Source organism: Artibeus jamaicensis, unplaced genomic scaffold, assembly GCF_021234435.1.
Source record: "Artibeus jamaicensis isolate MK-2021 breed Jamaican fruit bat unplaced genomic scaffold, CSHL_Jam_final contig_426, whole genome shotgun sequence".
In the NCBI taxonomy this organism is placed as follows: domain Eukaryota; kingdom Metazoa; phylum Chordata; class Mammalia; order Chiroptera; family Phyllostomidae; genus Artibeus; species Artibeus jamaicensis.
The window spans coordinates 5,074,957-5,092,061 of NW_026521826.1; the positions used below are offsets into that span (position 1 = coordinate 5,074,957).

General features: G+C 42.3%; 1 protein-coding gene across 1 annotated transcript in view; it reads right to left on the reverse strand.

The window, feature by feature from the left end:
• PRKCQ (protein kinase C theta) overlaps positions 1–17,105 on the reverse strand; it is a 71,730-nt gene that overhangs the window by 39,245 nt on the left and 15,380 nt on the right. The window contains 7 exon segments of the mRNA XM_053665792.1: positions 1,150–1,310; positions 3,065–3,182; positions 3,889–3,998; positions 7,357–7,486; positions 11,793–11,878; positions 11,972–12,003; positions 13,102–13,265. Of these exon segments, the coding sequence (XP_053521767.1) occupies positions 1,150–1,310; positions 3,065–3,182; positions 3,889–3,998; positions 7,357–7,486; positions 11,793–11,878; positions 11,972–12,003; positions 13,102–13,265 (801 nt within the window).

Consider the following 17,105-nt stretch of genomic DNA (forward strand, 5'->3'; position numbering starts at 1 on the left):
TAGGCTTTCTAGCCAAAGGCTGGTGAGCAGGTGCTGAGTGTAATGCTGGCTTTGGACACACATATTCATGGGATAGTCGTCTGTGGTTAAAATTTTCATAGGTGTTGCATTCAAGAATATAAAGCAACTGAGAGTGCCATTCATACATTAGATACCCTTAACATTGGAAATAACCTAAAATCCTATATTCTGTTTTATTCCTCTTTACAATCACTGGTTTGCAAACATTCTCCCATCACTGACAACTGATTGTAACTTCTTGAATGATGCCTTCTTCACCTCCTTGCCCACTGTGACTGGCAGAGGCAGCCCACAGCTGGAGTGTGCAGCAGGAAGCATTTAGAGGAGGGACTTTCTCCACGAAGCTTTTCCCAGGACTCTCAAGCTACAGCCGTGTTATGGGCTGAATTGTGTCCCTTCCAAAAACTCCTATGTTGATTTTCTAACTCCCATGACTTCGGAATGTTATTGTATTTGGAGACAGGGTTATTGCAGAGGTGATTGATTTAAAAGGAGGTTGCTGAATTGGGCTGTAATCCAGTATGACTGGTGTCCTTATAAGAAGAAGGGATTAGACAGGAATGACCACAGAGGACACAAGGAGAAGAGGCCTTAGGGGAAAGTACCCTGCTGACGCCTTGATCTGGGATTTCAGCCTCCAGAACTGTGAGAAACTGTGGAAGCAGCCCAGCGTGTGGTATTTTGTTACATGGTCCTTGCCAACTAAAATGAGGCTGGGGACATTTGCAAAAGAATAAGAATCACATAAGAAGTCAACACTCCAGGTTTGAAAAATGGGGCAAAACAACACAACACAACAACAACAACAAAACACTAACCAAACAAAAACCTGGTGTGAAATAGGAACTGGCTGAAGCACTTCCTTATTTCCGAGGTGTCCAACAATATCAAACTCATGAGCTCGAAGGATAGACACCTTCGAAGCAAAATGGCTTGGGAACAATGATTCCCAGGAAGAAGAGGCTGCTATTCCTTAAAGCCCCCGGGTCTCTACCTATTCAGACATCTGAACCCTGTCACAAAATGCTCAGGAACACACTCTCTGATCCCAAGAGTTTAGTTCTGCTGACCAAGAGCTTTGCTCTTCAATTTTTGAAAGTTGGTGTAGGATTTTATATGGTATCATACCTTGCCAAAACTTCCTTTCCCCAACATTTTGTGCAAGATAAAATCTTCGATTTTTAGTTTCATGTGTAGAGATGGTCTTTCTACGTTCAGCTCAGGTTCTGGACGATGGCACATTTTCTCCATCTCATCCAAGGGAGACTCCCAGGAGATTCCCTGGGGCTCTGAAAATGGCAACCAGTGGTTAAAAGGAAACAGGGACAATGGAGGGTCATTCTAGCTACTTGGAGAACACACTTGCTTTCCCGCTTCCCCACTGCGGGTCCATCTGCAATAAGGCAGAGAGGGTTTCCTGGTGGCATGAGCGGCTGCCCGCCTGCCTGTGAGCCTCACCTGGGAACACGAACTGGGCCTCTTTCTCTGACAGACTGGGGAAAGTTTGAGGTTGAGAAACAATCCGATCAGCAAATGCCCATATATGCAACACACGAGCACTTTCAGTACATGTCAAATCAAGGACACATAGGGATTTTTTAACCAAATTCGAGGAACAATGATTCCCCATTGCTTGTATGGCTCACAGGCACAGTGGCATCCATTTCTATGACTTACCAGGGGAGGGAAGAGAAAATGGATAGTAGACTGTTATAGATCTGAACTGCATCACTTGTCAAAGTCTTCATGTCAACACACTGCCTACTTTGGTCATCTCTGAGTCACGGCCCACATCTCTGCCTGGATGTCCTTCCCAAATCTAGTCCAAACCTTTCTTAAAAAAATTTTAAGTTGATTGATTTCTCACCCCGTGTCAGAGGAGGTATAGAGAAACTTTTTTTGAGTCTTTCCTCCTCCCTTGTATATCATTTTTCTTTTTTATTATAATATTTGACATATCACATTGTATTAATTTCAGATGTACAGTGTGTTGATTTGATATATATTGTGATGATTGCCATTGTAGCAATGGTACCACTAGCATGTCACATAATTATTATTTCTTTTTTTGTGGCTAGAATAATGATATTTATTTTTCTGTTTCTAGATTTATCCTTCATGTTTTCCCTAAATCCAAGGAAAATAAATATTTTATAATGTATGCTGAAACTATTCAGGTTTCAGAGTCAAGTGGCTGTAGCCTCTTGTGGCCAACCTTCAAACGGAAGGCTGGATAAACATGCGTCATGTCGTAACTGTTAAGGACTTTGGACACTGCTATTCTTGTCCTTTCTCCTCTTACACCCCCCAGAACAATCTTGAAGTTGCAGGATATGACAATTCTGTGGTATTCCCACCACTGAGCTTTATGGTGGGTTTAGTTCTATAAAGCCATTTAACAGTAACAGGAAGAAACATTCTAAAATTCTAAGGAAAACTTTACAGTTGTTTTTTCCAGACCTATCCCATTTTCTCCCCCACCTCCAAACCTCCTGCCCTCTTAAAAAGGTTTCCTAATGGGGTGTGTTTGGGTTTCACTTCAAAGAAGTAGGAACCTAACAGTTGGTGGTTAGATCTGTCATCTTTTTTAATTGAAATTATTGAGGAGACATGTGTTCACAAAACCATGCAGGGTTCAAGTGCACAACTCACCATCATCTGTGCACTGTAATGTGCACCTATCACCCCAAACAATGTCTCTTTTTATGCCCATTTCCCACCCTGCCTTTGCCCATCTCCACCTACCCCCATCCCACCTTCCCTCTGGCTATCACCACACTGCTGTCTGTGTGTGTCTATGTGTTTTATATACATCCCTTCAGCTTCTTTTATCCAGCCCCCCCGCAACAGCTGTTAGTCTGTTCCATATATCCATGCCTCTATATCTATTTTGTTCCTCAGCTTATTTTAGGTCTGTAATCTTTAAATAGAAAAGAATCATCTATCAGACCAGGTAAACGGAGAAGTTATATACAGAAGACTCAGGTTAAGGTTAATCAAGGTAAACTACTGACATTGATTTTGTGGGGATCAGGATAGCTACCTCGTTTCCCTGATGCCGGTGCATAGGGCAGCCTAGCGTCACCTTTAATGGAGCACGGGGGACCAATTTCAACTGGGCCTTCTCTGAAGATCTGTTCTGTATCTCTTAAGCAGCGAGCCTAGATTACAAACAAAGAGTCAGACCACTCACCACTGATTCGACAGCTCTGCTTGTGATGTCCTTAGGATGAAAAATACTTAAGATCACTAAATGTGTAAGATAACCAAAGCTCTCTCCCTCAGCACTCTTTGGATTCTATATCCCATGAGAGTCTGTCTATTGGATTGTATGCACCAGCAGAATCTATGCGCTTTCTTCATATTTTTCTGGGGGCTAACTGGTTTCTCTCATGATATGCATAGCATTCTGTTGCAAATAAGAAAGAAGGGTCAAGTCTTAAAGGGGGTTTGTTCTTGGATATGCAAATTCAGCATGCTAGTCAACAGAAAGGCACGAGCTGCCCTGGACTCAGAGCTCTGAGGGCATTCTAGAGATGATTCAAGCATATAAAGGTTTGTCCCAGGCTATTAAATAGCCCTAGTTTGTGGGTGTAAAAAGCTGGCTGTGAATCTTCAAGAATTTTAAGCAATGTATTTGTTTCTGTCCCTGATCATTCTATGAATTTAAGATCTTATAAAGATCCATGCAATACAAATACATTAAATAAATATCTAAAAGGGAAGGGCATGGGCATGAAGATGAAAGGGGAAGGACAAGTGCTGAGAAAGAGACTGCATGTCGTCCCACACACTTGCTGCAGATAAAAGAGCAAAAGGTCTGGAGTAATCCTTGTTGAGCTCAAACTGCAGGAACTTGTCACCTACCTGTTGAGTGCTTTCAATCATTGCCAGTGCTTCAGCCATTAGCTTCTGGTTTATGCCACATAGGTTGGCCACCTTTGTCTGGCATCGGTGATGTACGTTCATGCCACATGCTGAAAGGAGGACAGTGACACCATGAGCCAGAGCAACAGAACCTACTGCCATGGACTTTGCACATGATCCTCTTTAGGTTCATGTATATTGAAGGAACAGCTGGCAAGCCCATGCCATCTTCTCAGCAGAAGGAGACACTGAATACAAATAAATTAGGGCAGTGCTTTCATGATGCCACTGGGCATCCACCTCCCCTTCCTGAAACAGACAGTCACAGACCAGGTGCTGGTTGTGTGATGCTGGGAAGTGATCCCACTAAAGATGCAACCACAGTTGTTTTGATAGGGGAGGGAATCTGCTCTCAGTGCCAACCACTGTGCCACTGCTGAGAAAGACTGACGTTGGCTCTCACTGGTGGTAATGCGCAGCGCTGGAACTGAAGATTGCTTGTGTTCACCCTAGACCAGAGCCCGAGCATCCCCTTCCCCACGCAGGCTGCAAAGAGCTTCTCTGCCTTCTAGGCGGAAGCCCAGGGTTCCACCTCAGTCTGAAGAACTGAAAATAGGATGGTGGGGGGTGGTCTGTGTGTGTTTACGACTTGGGGTGAGAAGAGGGCAAGTGGCTGGAGACCACATTCCCAGGACATGGGAGGGTTGGGCTACCTGAGCTAAACAACCTGCACAGGTGTCCAGCTCTGACAGCCATGACCTTGCAGGAGTTTTCTCACTCACTAGTCCCAAAGATCTGCTCCACTTGCTGTGAACATGGGAGCCTCCTGGGTTGGGGGTGTGCACGCCTGTGTGTCTGCGTGAAGACAACTGTTGTATCATGTTGTTGGTTTTAAAAAATTAAAATTCTGCTTGTGAAACATCACCAGTACAATGAAAAGAAGGTTCAAAAAGATTTCCAAATCCTAGCTAAAGAACTCTGATCTCAAGTCCTTCTTGATTCTATAAAGGTATATCAGTAAGGGTTGTTAACATGGAATCAGGCAGGAGAACCTATTAAATCATGCAGTTTCAATGTTATTATAAGCCCATTTAGCAAAAAAACTTAGCACACTGATTGGCATCAAATAGGTGTTCACTAATTACAACTTTCATCTTCATTATATGTTATAATGAAATATGTATTGAAATATCTAGATGAAATTTTAGCAGCCTTCACCTTTAGTTTAACTAGCCCACTCTTCCTCAGGTAGTTTATAAAACACAATAAAAAGGATTTTCTGTGTAAATGAGCTATTACTTGTCCCAGTATAAATGCACAGATGAGGTCATAAAAATCCACTTGCAGTGCGATGTTTACTAAAGATGCTGTTTGCAAAGGCTGCTGCCCTTCTGAATTCTGCAACCTTAGCACAGGGGGCAGGGTGGGGTGGGGTGGGGAGTTTTACTTTGTTCCTTAAACAAAGTAGCCAGATGTAAGGTTGTCTCTGACACAGGGTTGTGAAGAGAGGCCCCACTCCCACTATGACACTGTCATGAGACTTTGTTACTAACCTCTCAGGTGATAACTCGATCTCTGTGGGTGCAAACAGTTTCTTTTGGTGACTATTTTCATGGGAATTACAATGGAGAGAGAATGTAGGCAGGAAAGAATGAAGGAAGGCCTACTTAGGAAGATGGCTTTTAAGAAAGCAAGATAAAGAGAGTATGCAGCGAAGATGAGGGAGAACGAGATGTAGGGAAGGGAGTAGGAGGTGACGAAGGTGAGGGCATGAGGAGGAGGGACTGCAGGGACTTTGGGGTGTTGGCAGCTAGAACAGAGAATGACACACCTGGGGGCAGAAGAGGGAAGGGAGGAAGGGGGAGGGGAGAGGGGAGAGAGAAAAGAGGGAGGGGGCTACTTGAAGTGCAGGAGGTTGGGCAGTGGGGTCAGGAATGGAATGGAGGAGAAAGAATGCTGGAAAAGGACAGAACAAAGCAGGCACCAGAGCCGTGAAATAATGCCAAGAATCCTCGTGGAAGTTCTAAGCTCAGAGTGTAATCACACTGCGGGGACCGCTCGGCCTGGGTGGGTGGGGTGTCCGAGGTCCGGGGAAAGGAAACTGAACTACGAGGCCTCACGAGAGCAGGGGGCCATCAGATGGGGCTTTGAATATTCATGTCTGGTTGGTACAGTTAGAATATTTGAAGCTACTTCTTGCCTGTGAACTTGTAAAGCTAATTCGGACCAATACTAGGCCCTCCCATGCATCTCAAACAGGCGTGTAGAAGAAAGTATCCAGCAGTACTTGTGGGCTATGGAGGACTGTTCAGGTGAATTCTGTCTACAGGTGGGTCTTATCCTAAGTAATGATTACAAACCTGCACCCCACTGCCTCCCTTCTGAGGTCATTCCAGGCTCCCCAGACACATGCGCACAGTTGGGATGAGCAGGGGGAACGATGCTGACAGTGATCTTTCACCTAAAGGCAGCACTGCTCTCACTTAAAAGATGAGATGTGCATTAGCCAGTGACATAAAATAAAATACGGCTGCCAAGAAAAGTGGCTTCTATATTTAATAATTCAAAATAGGAAGGTGTCTGCTGCAGCAGGAACCCTGCTTTGTGAAGACATCTGGGCCCCGTCCCCACCTGCTCCCCCCACTCAAAAGGCAGAAATGCCTCGTCATTGTTACTGGAATGTTTTCCTTCCTACCCTCTCAACTTGGTGTAATAGCATCTTAGTTTCTAAAGGTTGTTATTGCCTCAGCAACTTGGTGTTTTATGGCAAGAAAGCCCTTTTGGCATTTTCTCAGGGTCAATCTGAAAAACTTGACCAGCAAAGGCTGCTGGCTCTGGCTCTGGCGGCCTTTGAGGAAACATCAGAGTCAGAGTTGGACTTGGCCTCCCCCCGGGGCATTTTGAGTTTGCAGCATGCTTTGGTGATAGACTCTGTCCAGCTTAAGTCATAGAACTCTTCTGTGTGGGACCTGCCCTCAGCCAAACAGATGCACCAGGCTTGTTCCTTGATGGGGCCACAGCAGGTTTCTCACTAACTGATCCAGAGGAGGGGGCGGGGGCACAGCTGACAGTGGCAGCGTTGGGGGCCAGGCCCAGGGAGACAGCAGGTCAGGTCGAAGGAGGTGGTCAGTCAGAGGAAAAATGCTGCCTTCGTTTCTCTCCAGGACCAGGCCCAACAACAAAAGGCGACGGAGCCAGGAGCCTTGACGTGTATGTAACCTGAGTGACTTGGTACTTACCTGGGTTCAGGATTAGGGTGTTTGTGTGTGGTGTGTGTGTGCGTAAGAAAGAACAGCAGCGCCTTATTCTTTCAGGCATTTCTCAGTCCCCATGCCGGGGCTCCTCCAGCCTGCTGGGGGAGGCGAGCCCTCCGCGCCCTGCCGCCCTCCCTCCCGCTCTCTGTTAAAGCTGTGAGACCGCCCCCTGCAGGTGTTCTGTCAGGGTGCACACTCACTGCCCACTACTCACCGTCACACTTCAGGCCTTGCCTGGCCAGGCCCCACAGCAGGGTCCCACAGTGCTCACAGAAGGTGGGGCTTTTGTAATTGTAGACTTTAAATCTATGCGGCATGTCAATCTTGAACCTCTCCTTGTGGAACTGAAAGAAGAGACTGCATGATGCCCCCAGCTTTGTATATCTTAACAGATACTTAAGCACAACGAGCAGAATAACAACAATATTGAAACAACCTGCATTTTAAGCCACGATTTTTACTTGTCAAACTTTACAGTCACGTCCAAAGAACTCAGACAGCCATTAGCTCATTAGGGGTAAGGGGCAAGAGCGTGCGTGATATGCACATATCAAGTAGCCCGCTGAAGTCTGAGGCATTGCCACAGTGGGGCCAACATTTCAGGAAGAGAGGATGAGGATTATTTATTTAAATGGGAGTCAAGTAAACCTTGTACTTCCCTTCCTATTTTAATATAAATATTTTCTTTACTCTTTCAACCCAGAACTAGTGCTTTAACCTTTGGAAGGTGTTACATAACGACTCCTCTAGAGGACACAAGGCCACAGGGCGGGGGCGGGACGTGTATCGGAGCCTACACTGTGAAGCACTTCATGCCTGTTACACATGAACTGGGGAGGCCGGGCCTGGATGGCGGTTCGGCCAGGTGCCATGAGCACATATGGCATGTGCATTCTATTTTACACATGGAATATTTCATTTAATTTTCAAAATATCCACTTTGAGTAGCCGCTATTAGTATTCTCGTTTATGAGGTGATTAAGCACAGAGTGGGCAAGACACTTGTCTAGGTCGCACAGCCAGTGACTTGCGGTATCTGTAGCCTGGCTGTCAGAATCAGAGCCTGTCCTCTTTCACTGTTACTCTTCTCTCCCTCAAAGTGAATGTGTGATTTAGGGGGCGGGGAGAGGGAGGACGAGAGAGGGATGCTGCTGGTAGATATTCGTATGGCAGATTTTCTTTCTTCTTTTTTTAAAATAATTTTCCAGAGTTTATTTCCTCTCCTTTAGTCAAACTTATCTCATGAGCAACAACAACAAAAGAAATCAGACAGTTTGAATCCTGACAAGAATACCAGCATCCTTGTACAATATAACGTTTTATGTACTGAAGACTTATTATAATCTCTGCCTATGTTTTTAATTAAATAATTCATTTGGGAACATACACAGTAATGAAGCCTTATTCATTAAAGTGATGCAGCTAATGTTTCTGCCGTGGCCACTGGTCAAGAGTGGGTCCTTCCTATGGCTGATTAGACATGCTTAAAAGATGCCCAGCACTTATGCTAGCCATTTTCAACCGAGGAAAAATAACCTTCAAAACTCATTTTGTATAATCGTTTCCATGTAAACATGAACAATTAATGTCCAAATCCAGGCTAGAAGGCTTCCACTTTAAATCACAATCTGCCCTAATGGGTCAGGATACATCTGGGAAAGAGCGAGGATCTGTACTCTCCAAGGACAGTTACTTAGCCACAAGAGTCAAATGAATATGTGCAAGGTGGTGAGAAGGTGTGCTGTAAGTGTAAAATGCCACTCAGTTTGAACAGTTTCCATGAAAATGAAAGGATCACACTAATTTTCTATAATGATTACATATTAAAATAACAATGGGCCAATGGGGTTAAATGAAATACGATGTTAAGAGTAATTTTGTCTGCTGCTTTTTACTTTATTTAATGCAGCTAATTGGAAATTTAAAATTATACTGTGGCCCTCAAAAACTGTGGTGCTATTTCAATTAGACATTAGCCTTTGGGGTTAACAGTCATGCTTACAATGTGTGATTCTCTGCAGAAGCTGAGGCATCAAGTAAAGGGGGTGGGAGTGTGGGTTGGGAGGTGGCAATATGACGTAAGCAAACAACATTGGTCTGGGAGATTGAGATCTGAATTTTAGCCCCAACTTTGCTACTTATAGGTGGTTGAGCACAGACAAACTACTTTAACCTCTTTGAGCCTTAGCAGAATGACTTTAATAAAAGATTATCCTTTTCTGGCTCCAAATTTTAAAAGAAATTCTACTTTGGAAAAACTCAGTCAATTTGCTTTCTCCATACCTCTCCCTTTGCTGCATAAAATCACATCCCTGTGCAGACCGACACCCTCAAATTCAAAGGGACTTCCGAACGTGCTTGGCAATCCTACTGCTTCTTCCTACTCCCTTGCTTTCCCATTTCTAAAGACAATCATTTCAAGATCCTCCCCCTGAAAACAAGTCATTGTCTTTTCCCCTTCATTCTTGTAATCCTCAGACTCCACTGAGGATGTAAGTTGTCTGAGAGAAATTCTCTTATCTATCCATGCCCAAATCTACAAACCTACTTCAATCCACAGCCATCTTCTCCTCCCTTCCTGATACAATTGGCAAAATGTTCATCTGTCCCTCAGAGACCCATCTCCACATACTTAGAACATGTGGCTCTTTTCCCCTCTTGCCAAGACTGACTGCTCTGGTCATTCTTCTCTCCAGCTTCATCCATCCATCACTGCTCCCTTGCTATGGGACTGTTTCCACCCCTTGTGTCTTATGTCCTTCCAGCTACTGTTTTACTTCAATGATCTCCTTCATAGTTAATGTTCATGATAATATTAATACATAGGTTGTTTCCATGTTATCATCTTCTAGTGAGTGCTGGCCCATGTGGGTACCACCTTTATAAATCCTCTGAAATTCCTCTGACCAAGGCCTCCAAAGATCTCCATGTGGCCCTCATTTTTTTCAGCATCTCAGCTGCACTGAACTGAGCCCTGTCCTTTCACACACTCTTAGTGTATGAAAAGCCCTGTCTGAACCCTTGTTCTCAGTCTCTTTCAGAAGCTCATTTTCTTCTACCTAACATTAATTTTAGATTCTTTTGGGATCAGTATTTTGACCCTGTACTCCTTTCTCCCTATACTCACTAGGTAGAGTCTCTGGCAGCTCTAAATTCTACCCCAATGACAGTTACTCTCAAATATATAGATTTAGTCCATGGGCTCTTTGCATTCCAAGCTCATATAAAATGGTGTTTTGTTTTTTTTTTAAATGGTGTTTTTGATACTTCCACTTGGATGTCCTCAGGCACCTCAGGCTGGCCCTTGTCAGACTGAGAAATATTAATTTCTCTCTCCAGAGTTCTCCTTGCAGTCTTACTCACATCCTTAAAGTTCTGCTATCTACCCCACCGCTCAAGACAGAAACTCAGCCATCACCACTCTCTTTCGATCTCCAAATCTTGTCCATTGGAAAAGAGTCCCTTGGAGCATCGAAATCCCCTAAAAAAATCTGCTTACTTTGTTCCATTTCTACTATCGCCACGCTTCGCCCCTGGTGGGACTCCCTCCTCTGATTTTTACTTTCACATCGCAACCCACCATTTCCCCTTCCGGCAGGCACAACATGGACTTTACATTGCAAGTCAAATAAAATCCAACCTCTTTTCCAGAATCTGAAGACCCACTCCCGGTCTCCATCCTGCCAAGTTCCCTGGCTTCATGTTTCCATTCTTGCCCTTGCTGTTCCAGCCACATGGTCTCATTCCAGTTCCCAGAACATGATGATTCTTTCCTCCCATGGAGCCGGTCATTCTGTCTAGGGGCTCCTTCCTCTTGCTGTCCGTGCAGCTGGTCCTTTCATCCTTCAGCTCTTAGCTTAAGTGCCCCCTCCCTCAGGAGAGTCCCTGACCATCAGTCTAAGTGAGCCACTCTATTATTCTCCACCATCACACCTTGTTGGCTATTTTTATAGTATCTAATTAATATAAATGGAAACTCTACATAATCATTCGTTAACATCTGTTTCCACAGCTTTATGGTAAAGTCCATAAAGGCTGGTCCGCATCTGTTTTGCACTCTGCTATGTACAGAGTACATACATGTATTATGCACCCAATAAATAATATTTGTTGAATGAGAAAGGGAAGGGTGGGGGAAGGAAGGCTGCCTGACTTTCCAGCTCAGCCCCCCTTCTGCATGGAGTAAAATCAAACTTGTCCTCAAACTATATACCTCAAAGTCCATTCCAAAAGAAATATTTGCCCTTAAAATAAGAATTATACATGTATCATCATCTTTTTCTAACCTTGTAAATGATTATATCTGTATTTTATCATCATTTGCCTCTGTTCTTTAACTGACACTTCTAGCTATAGATAGCACAGAAGTTGTTCTCATATAATTGATCAAAACTATGCTTTCTGGCCACTTTCTATCATGTTTCTCTGGATAGGCACAGCCACTGAAATGCTTATTGTGCTTTTTAAAATTCATACCCTAGTCATGGATCTCAGTAACAATTATTGAGGAGGAAAGGGGTTTAGGGAGATCACCAATAAGCCTAAGGATTCAAGTTCAGGCATTTATTAAAAAGAATTAGTGGTTTGTAAAATCTAATGTCAGGATATAATCATCGTATTTCAGACAAAGAACAGAATCTAAATACTTACCATGGTTTCTCGGCTATTGACAGCTGATCCTGTGCACTTGGCTATGACTTTATCAATACACTTCTTGTGAATTGCTACATTACATTCTGGAAAGATATGATTGCAACTTAAGATTTTCAGAAGCTAAGGAACCAGTAAAAAGGAATGATGGTAATACAACAGAAATCGTTCTTACTTACGTCGACACTGGTAGCCCTGTTTGTTCAGACCCCTGCAATAAAGCACAGGTTTGATTTATACGAATATTCAAACCAACAGCAGCACCACAAACATCTGAAACGTGATGAGATCTCATGGTTTCCTACTATCACACAACATTTTCTCATTAGCAGCCCTGGTCTATCATTTGCCAAGGGTGTTACTGTGTTGTTTTTTATTTTTTACACTGCTTTGTTAAGAGTCTGATGATAAAATAAATGAGCTATCATTAATTGCCTTCTCACTGGTGTATTTTCCAAACAAACATGTAGAGGTTAAAATGCCTGATTGAAAATGCATCACTACCTCCTAGTAGCAAATTTCCATGTCCTGCACTTAAAAATTCATTGTCTCACTAGGTTCAATATAGATCAGCAAAGACATCTGAACATTTCATTTCTTCTTTCTGAGTATCATTCCTGAGTAATGTTCACTATGAGAAAGGGAGGAGGAGCTTCAGGTCATCAGATTAAAACAGGTCAATAAAAATCCACCGAAAGTTTCTTTGCCCTTGGATACCCCGGTTAAGCTGGGGTTGTGCACTAATGGATCCTGCGGTTGCTCAAAGGGAAGAGCACCCCACTGAGAGGAAAGCAGCCTGAGACTGGAGATAGGAATTGTTTCAAGTCTCCACTCTATCATAGCCTTTGCTATGTGGCTACTGAGGATTGAACCAATCTCTGTTCAAGGGCTGTTAAAACACCCAAGAGCACTGTAAACATTTAAACTCATTAGCTCCAATGGGAAAGTTGTTGCCTATTTGTAGACATTAGTGCCAGCACAGTTAAGCTGTCAAGGTGGTGGGAGTTTCAGCTGTAAAACTGTGCTTACAATAAGGATATCTACCTCCTCTGTCCCTCCCCTCTTCCCCCAGCAGCCTTCTATTTAATTAGAAACCAAAATCCTTGGAACTACAAGAGCCACATTATGAAATCTTTCATAGAATCACACACTTTAAGTCTTCTTGATCCAGGCAAGGTCACTGAAAACTCTCATGTAGTATTTATTTTGGCATGTTCCCCTAAGGTGGGCCATGCTGGGCCTGGTGGGTTGATGGGATGCAACAAAATGCATAACCTAAAGCTTGGAGTGAAATGCCAAGCTACCATACCAGACAAACTCATGGCAGACGGAGCAAAACGTGGGTTGTGGAAAAAAGGTGGCGGTGAACTCATGGCACTTGACATGATGGACTTTGGCCTGTTTGATGGCTCCTCGACGGTGATGCAAAGCAAAGAAGCCTTCAGTCTCAAATTCACTCATGTCCTTTGCGTCTGCAGAGGAGGATAGGGGACAAAGTGAAGTTCTGTGATATGGTCGTCATAGCTGGATGGGGAAGGCGAGGGGGTGGGGAAGGGACAGAGATGAACAAGGAACTAGACTAGTGTTGAGACCAGTAGAATCCCAAGAACTTATTGAGGCTGGTGCAGTACCCCTTTTTTTTTTTTTTTTAAGATTTTATTTATTTATCTGTAGAGGGGAAGGGAAGGAGAGAGGGAGAGAAAGGACCCCACCCACCAATCTTTAATTCTTTAATACATATTTATCATAGGATATATTATTATAGGATTGAAACAGGTTGAATTCTTGGATCAATCATTCACTATTCTTTGTGCTGAGTTACTGTCTTTCAATTTTTATTTATTTTATTTTTAAAAAGATTTTTGCTTATTTATTTATTTTTAGACACAGAAGAAGGAAAGGAGAAAGGGAGACAGACATATGCCCTGACTGGGAATTGAACCAGCGACCTTTTGGTTCGCAGGCCTGTGCTCAATCCACTGAGCTGCACCAGCCAGGGCCTATCTTTCAATTTTCAAAACCAGAGGTCAGAACTTGCAAGGTATTTATCAACCTTTCCTATCCACTGTCAGTGATGAGTCAGCCAGAGAAGTCAGGAAGTGGTAAATACTTTTCTGCCTGTAATTCTAGAGAATAATGTGGTTATTGAGAGCAACTTGTAAATGGCATTTTTTTTTTAGGTCCTTAGATGCTTTACCTCTGGTTATAGAGTATAGTAGACTAGAGGGAACTGGACAGATTTCTCTGTGAGGGCAAAAGAACTTGGGGAATTATTTTTGTTCTGGTTCCTGATGTCCACAGTAATCAGACACACCAGCTACAGACTTATCCTGGTCAATGTGGAAAGGGTCAGAAATGAACAGATCACTATAGTTTTTTAAACGTCCAGGTAATCCTGGATGTTACCTAGTCATGTACATCAGATCATCACATTCGTAATTCTTCAGTTTACCCTGGGCTGAGGGTACTTTATGTGGTCACTGTCCACAGTGCCCTATGCCCTGATGACATCTTCCCAAAAGGCTGGTAGAATTTTGAGAATACCAGTAATTCCCGGCTAAAGCCCAAGGCCAAAGAACACACAGTAGCAAGGCAGTCATGGTTAAACAGCTTGATAAAAACTACAACAATAATCATTATCACTAAAATAAAGACAATGAATGTAATGATTATAACTTCTAGAATTATAATTTGAAATAGCTTGAAGATTCTTGGATTACATATTCTATCACTTTTATTTTATAAGTATAAAAATTGATGTTAATCTAGAGTAATGGGCTCATATTTCACAAATATGAAACGCTAACAATATTTAAATGAATTAAGTCTGTCCTGGCTAAGCAGCATCAGAGATTCAATGGCACACTTGGGGCAAATGTCCCTACTCAGGCACTGTATTTTCCATATCTCTAGTAGTGGCCAGGCCAGAAACACAGTGAGACAACAGTGGGACTGTGTAAATGGAGACTTCTCTCCCAGGCATCCAGCCAAGTCCCAGGACACATTTTAGGACTAAGGACTTCTCTACAGTGGTCCACAGGTTTGTTTCATAGCAACTCCAGACTTCCAGATAAAGAGCATCTCCAATAACCATGTAAAAAGTTCCACAGATGGGGGTATGGTACTACCTAATACTTTAAGGTTAGGCAATTTAGGTCTTTTCATTTGGAACTGGTCTGGAAATACATTAGGCTTGGTGAATGAGGGGTTAAATTCAGGATTACTGAGGCAACCGCCTTCTTGCATGAGTTCTGGTGTAAGTGTGGAGATCTATTTACAACTTATGACTGGTGTAGTAGGACATTTGTCATTAAGATCTGACTCATTTCTATTTTGGTCCAGATGAATTGATGTGAAATAATATAAAGTTACCTTTAAATTCATGACATGAATTATTTTGGGAACCTTCACTGTATTACTATAAAATTATATGTATATAGGTATATTCTGTGCATCATACTATAATATTGTTAATTTTTTAAAAATTCAGAGAGAGGGAAGTTTATAGCAATACAGGCCTACCTAAAGAAGATAGAAACATTTCAAACAAACAACCTAACCCTACACCTGCAAGAAGTCAAGGAACAACAACAAAGACAGCCCAGAGCAAGCAGAAGGAAGGAAATAACCAAGATTAGAGCAGAATTAAATGACATAGAAACTAAAAGCACAGTTCTAAGGATCAATGAATCCAGGAGTTGGTTCTCTGAGAAGATAAACAAAATAGACAAGCCTTTAAGTAGGCTCATCAAGAAAAAAAGAGAGAGGACACAAATAAACACAATCAGAAATGAAAGAGGAGAGATTACAACTGATACCACAGAAATAGAAGGGATTGTAAGAAATTACTATGAAGAACTGTATGCCAAGAAATTTGAAAACCTAGGGGGAAATGGATACATCTCTAGAAAAATACAATCTTCCAAAACTCAGTGAAAAAGCAGCAGAAAATCTGAACACACCAATAACAGCAAAAGAAATTGAAGCAGTAATAAAAAAACTCCCATCACACAAAAGCCCTGGACCAGATGGTTTCACAGGAGAATTCTACAAAGCATTTAAGGAAGAGCTAACCCCTATTCTCCACAGACTATTCCAAAAAATCCAGAAGGATGGACAACTCCCAAATTCTTTTTATGAAGCCAGCATCATTCTAATTCCAAAACCAGATAGAGACACAACAAAGAAAGAAAACTTCAGGCCAATATCGCTGATGAACATAGACGCTAAAATCCTCAACAAAATATTGGCAAATCGCAGCCAACAATATATCAAAAAGATCATACACCATGACCAAGTGGGATTCATCCCAGGGATGCAAGGATGGTTCAATATTCGCAAATCAGTAAATGTAATACATCACATAAACAAAAGCAAAGACAAAAATCACATGATCATATCAATAGATGCGGAAAAAGCTTTCGATAAGGTACAACGCCCATTTATGATAAAAACACTCAGCAAAGTGGGAATACAGGGAGCATTTCTCAAAATAATAAAGGCCATATATGAGAGACCTACAGTCAATATCATACTCAATGGGCAAAAACTAAAAGCTTTTCCACTAAGATCAGGAAGAAGACAAGGATGTCCACTTTCACCACTTCTATTCAATATAGTATTGGAAGTTTTAGCCACAGCGATCAGGCAAGAAAAGGAAATAAAAGGCATCCAAATAGGAAAGGAGGAAGCAAAACTGTCACTGTTTGCAGATGACATGATAGTGTACATGGAAAATCCTATAGACTCTACCCAAAAAACTGCTTGAACTAATTAATTTGCCAAAACAGCAGGTTACAAAGTCAATATCTGGAAATCAAAGGCATTTTTGTATACCAACAATGAATCAGCAGAAGCAGAAATCAAGGAAAAAATACCATTCAATATAGCAAAAACAAAAATAAAATATCTGGGAATAAACCTGACCAAGAAGGTAAAAGACCTGTATGCAGAAAACTACACAGCCCTGAAGAAAGAAATCAAGGAAGACACAAACAAATGGAAACATATACCTTGTTCATGGATTGGAAGAATTAACATCATCAAAATGTCCATACTACCCAGAGCAATATACACATTCAATGCAATACCTATTAAAGTACCAATGGCATATTTCACAGACATAGAACAAATACTTCAAAAATTTATATGGAACCATAAACAACCCCGAATAGCAGCTGCTATTTGGAGAAAGAAGAACAAAGTAGGAGGGATCACAATACCTGATATCAAACAGTATTACAAGGCCACTGTAATCAAAACAGCCTGGTACTGGCATAAAAATAGGCACATAGACCAATGGAACAGAACAGA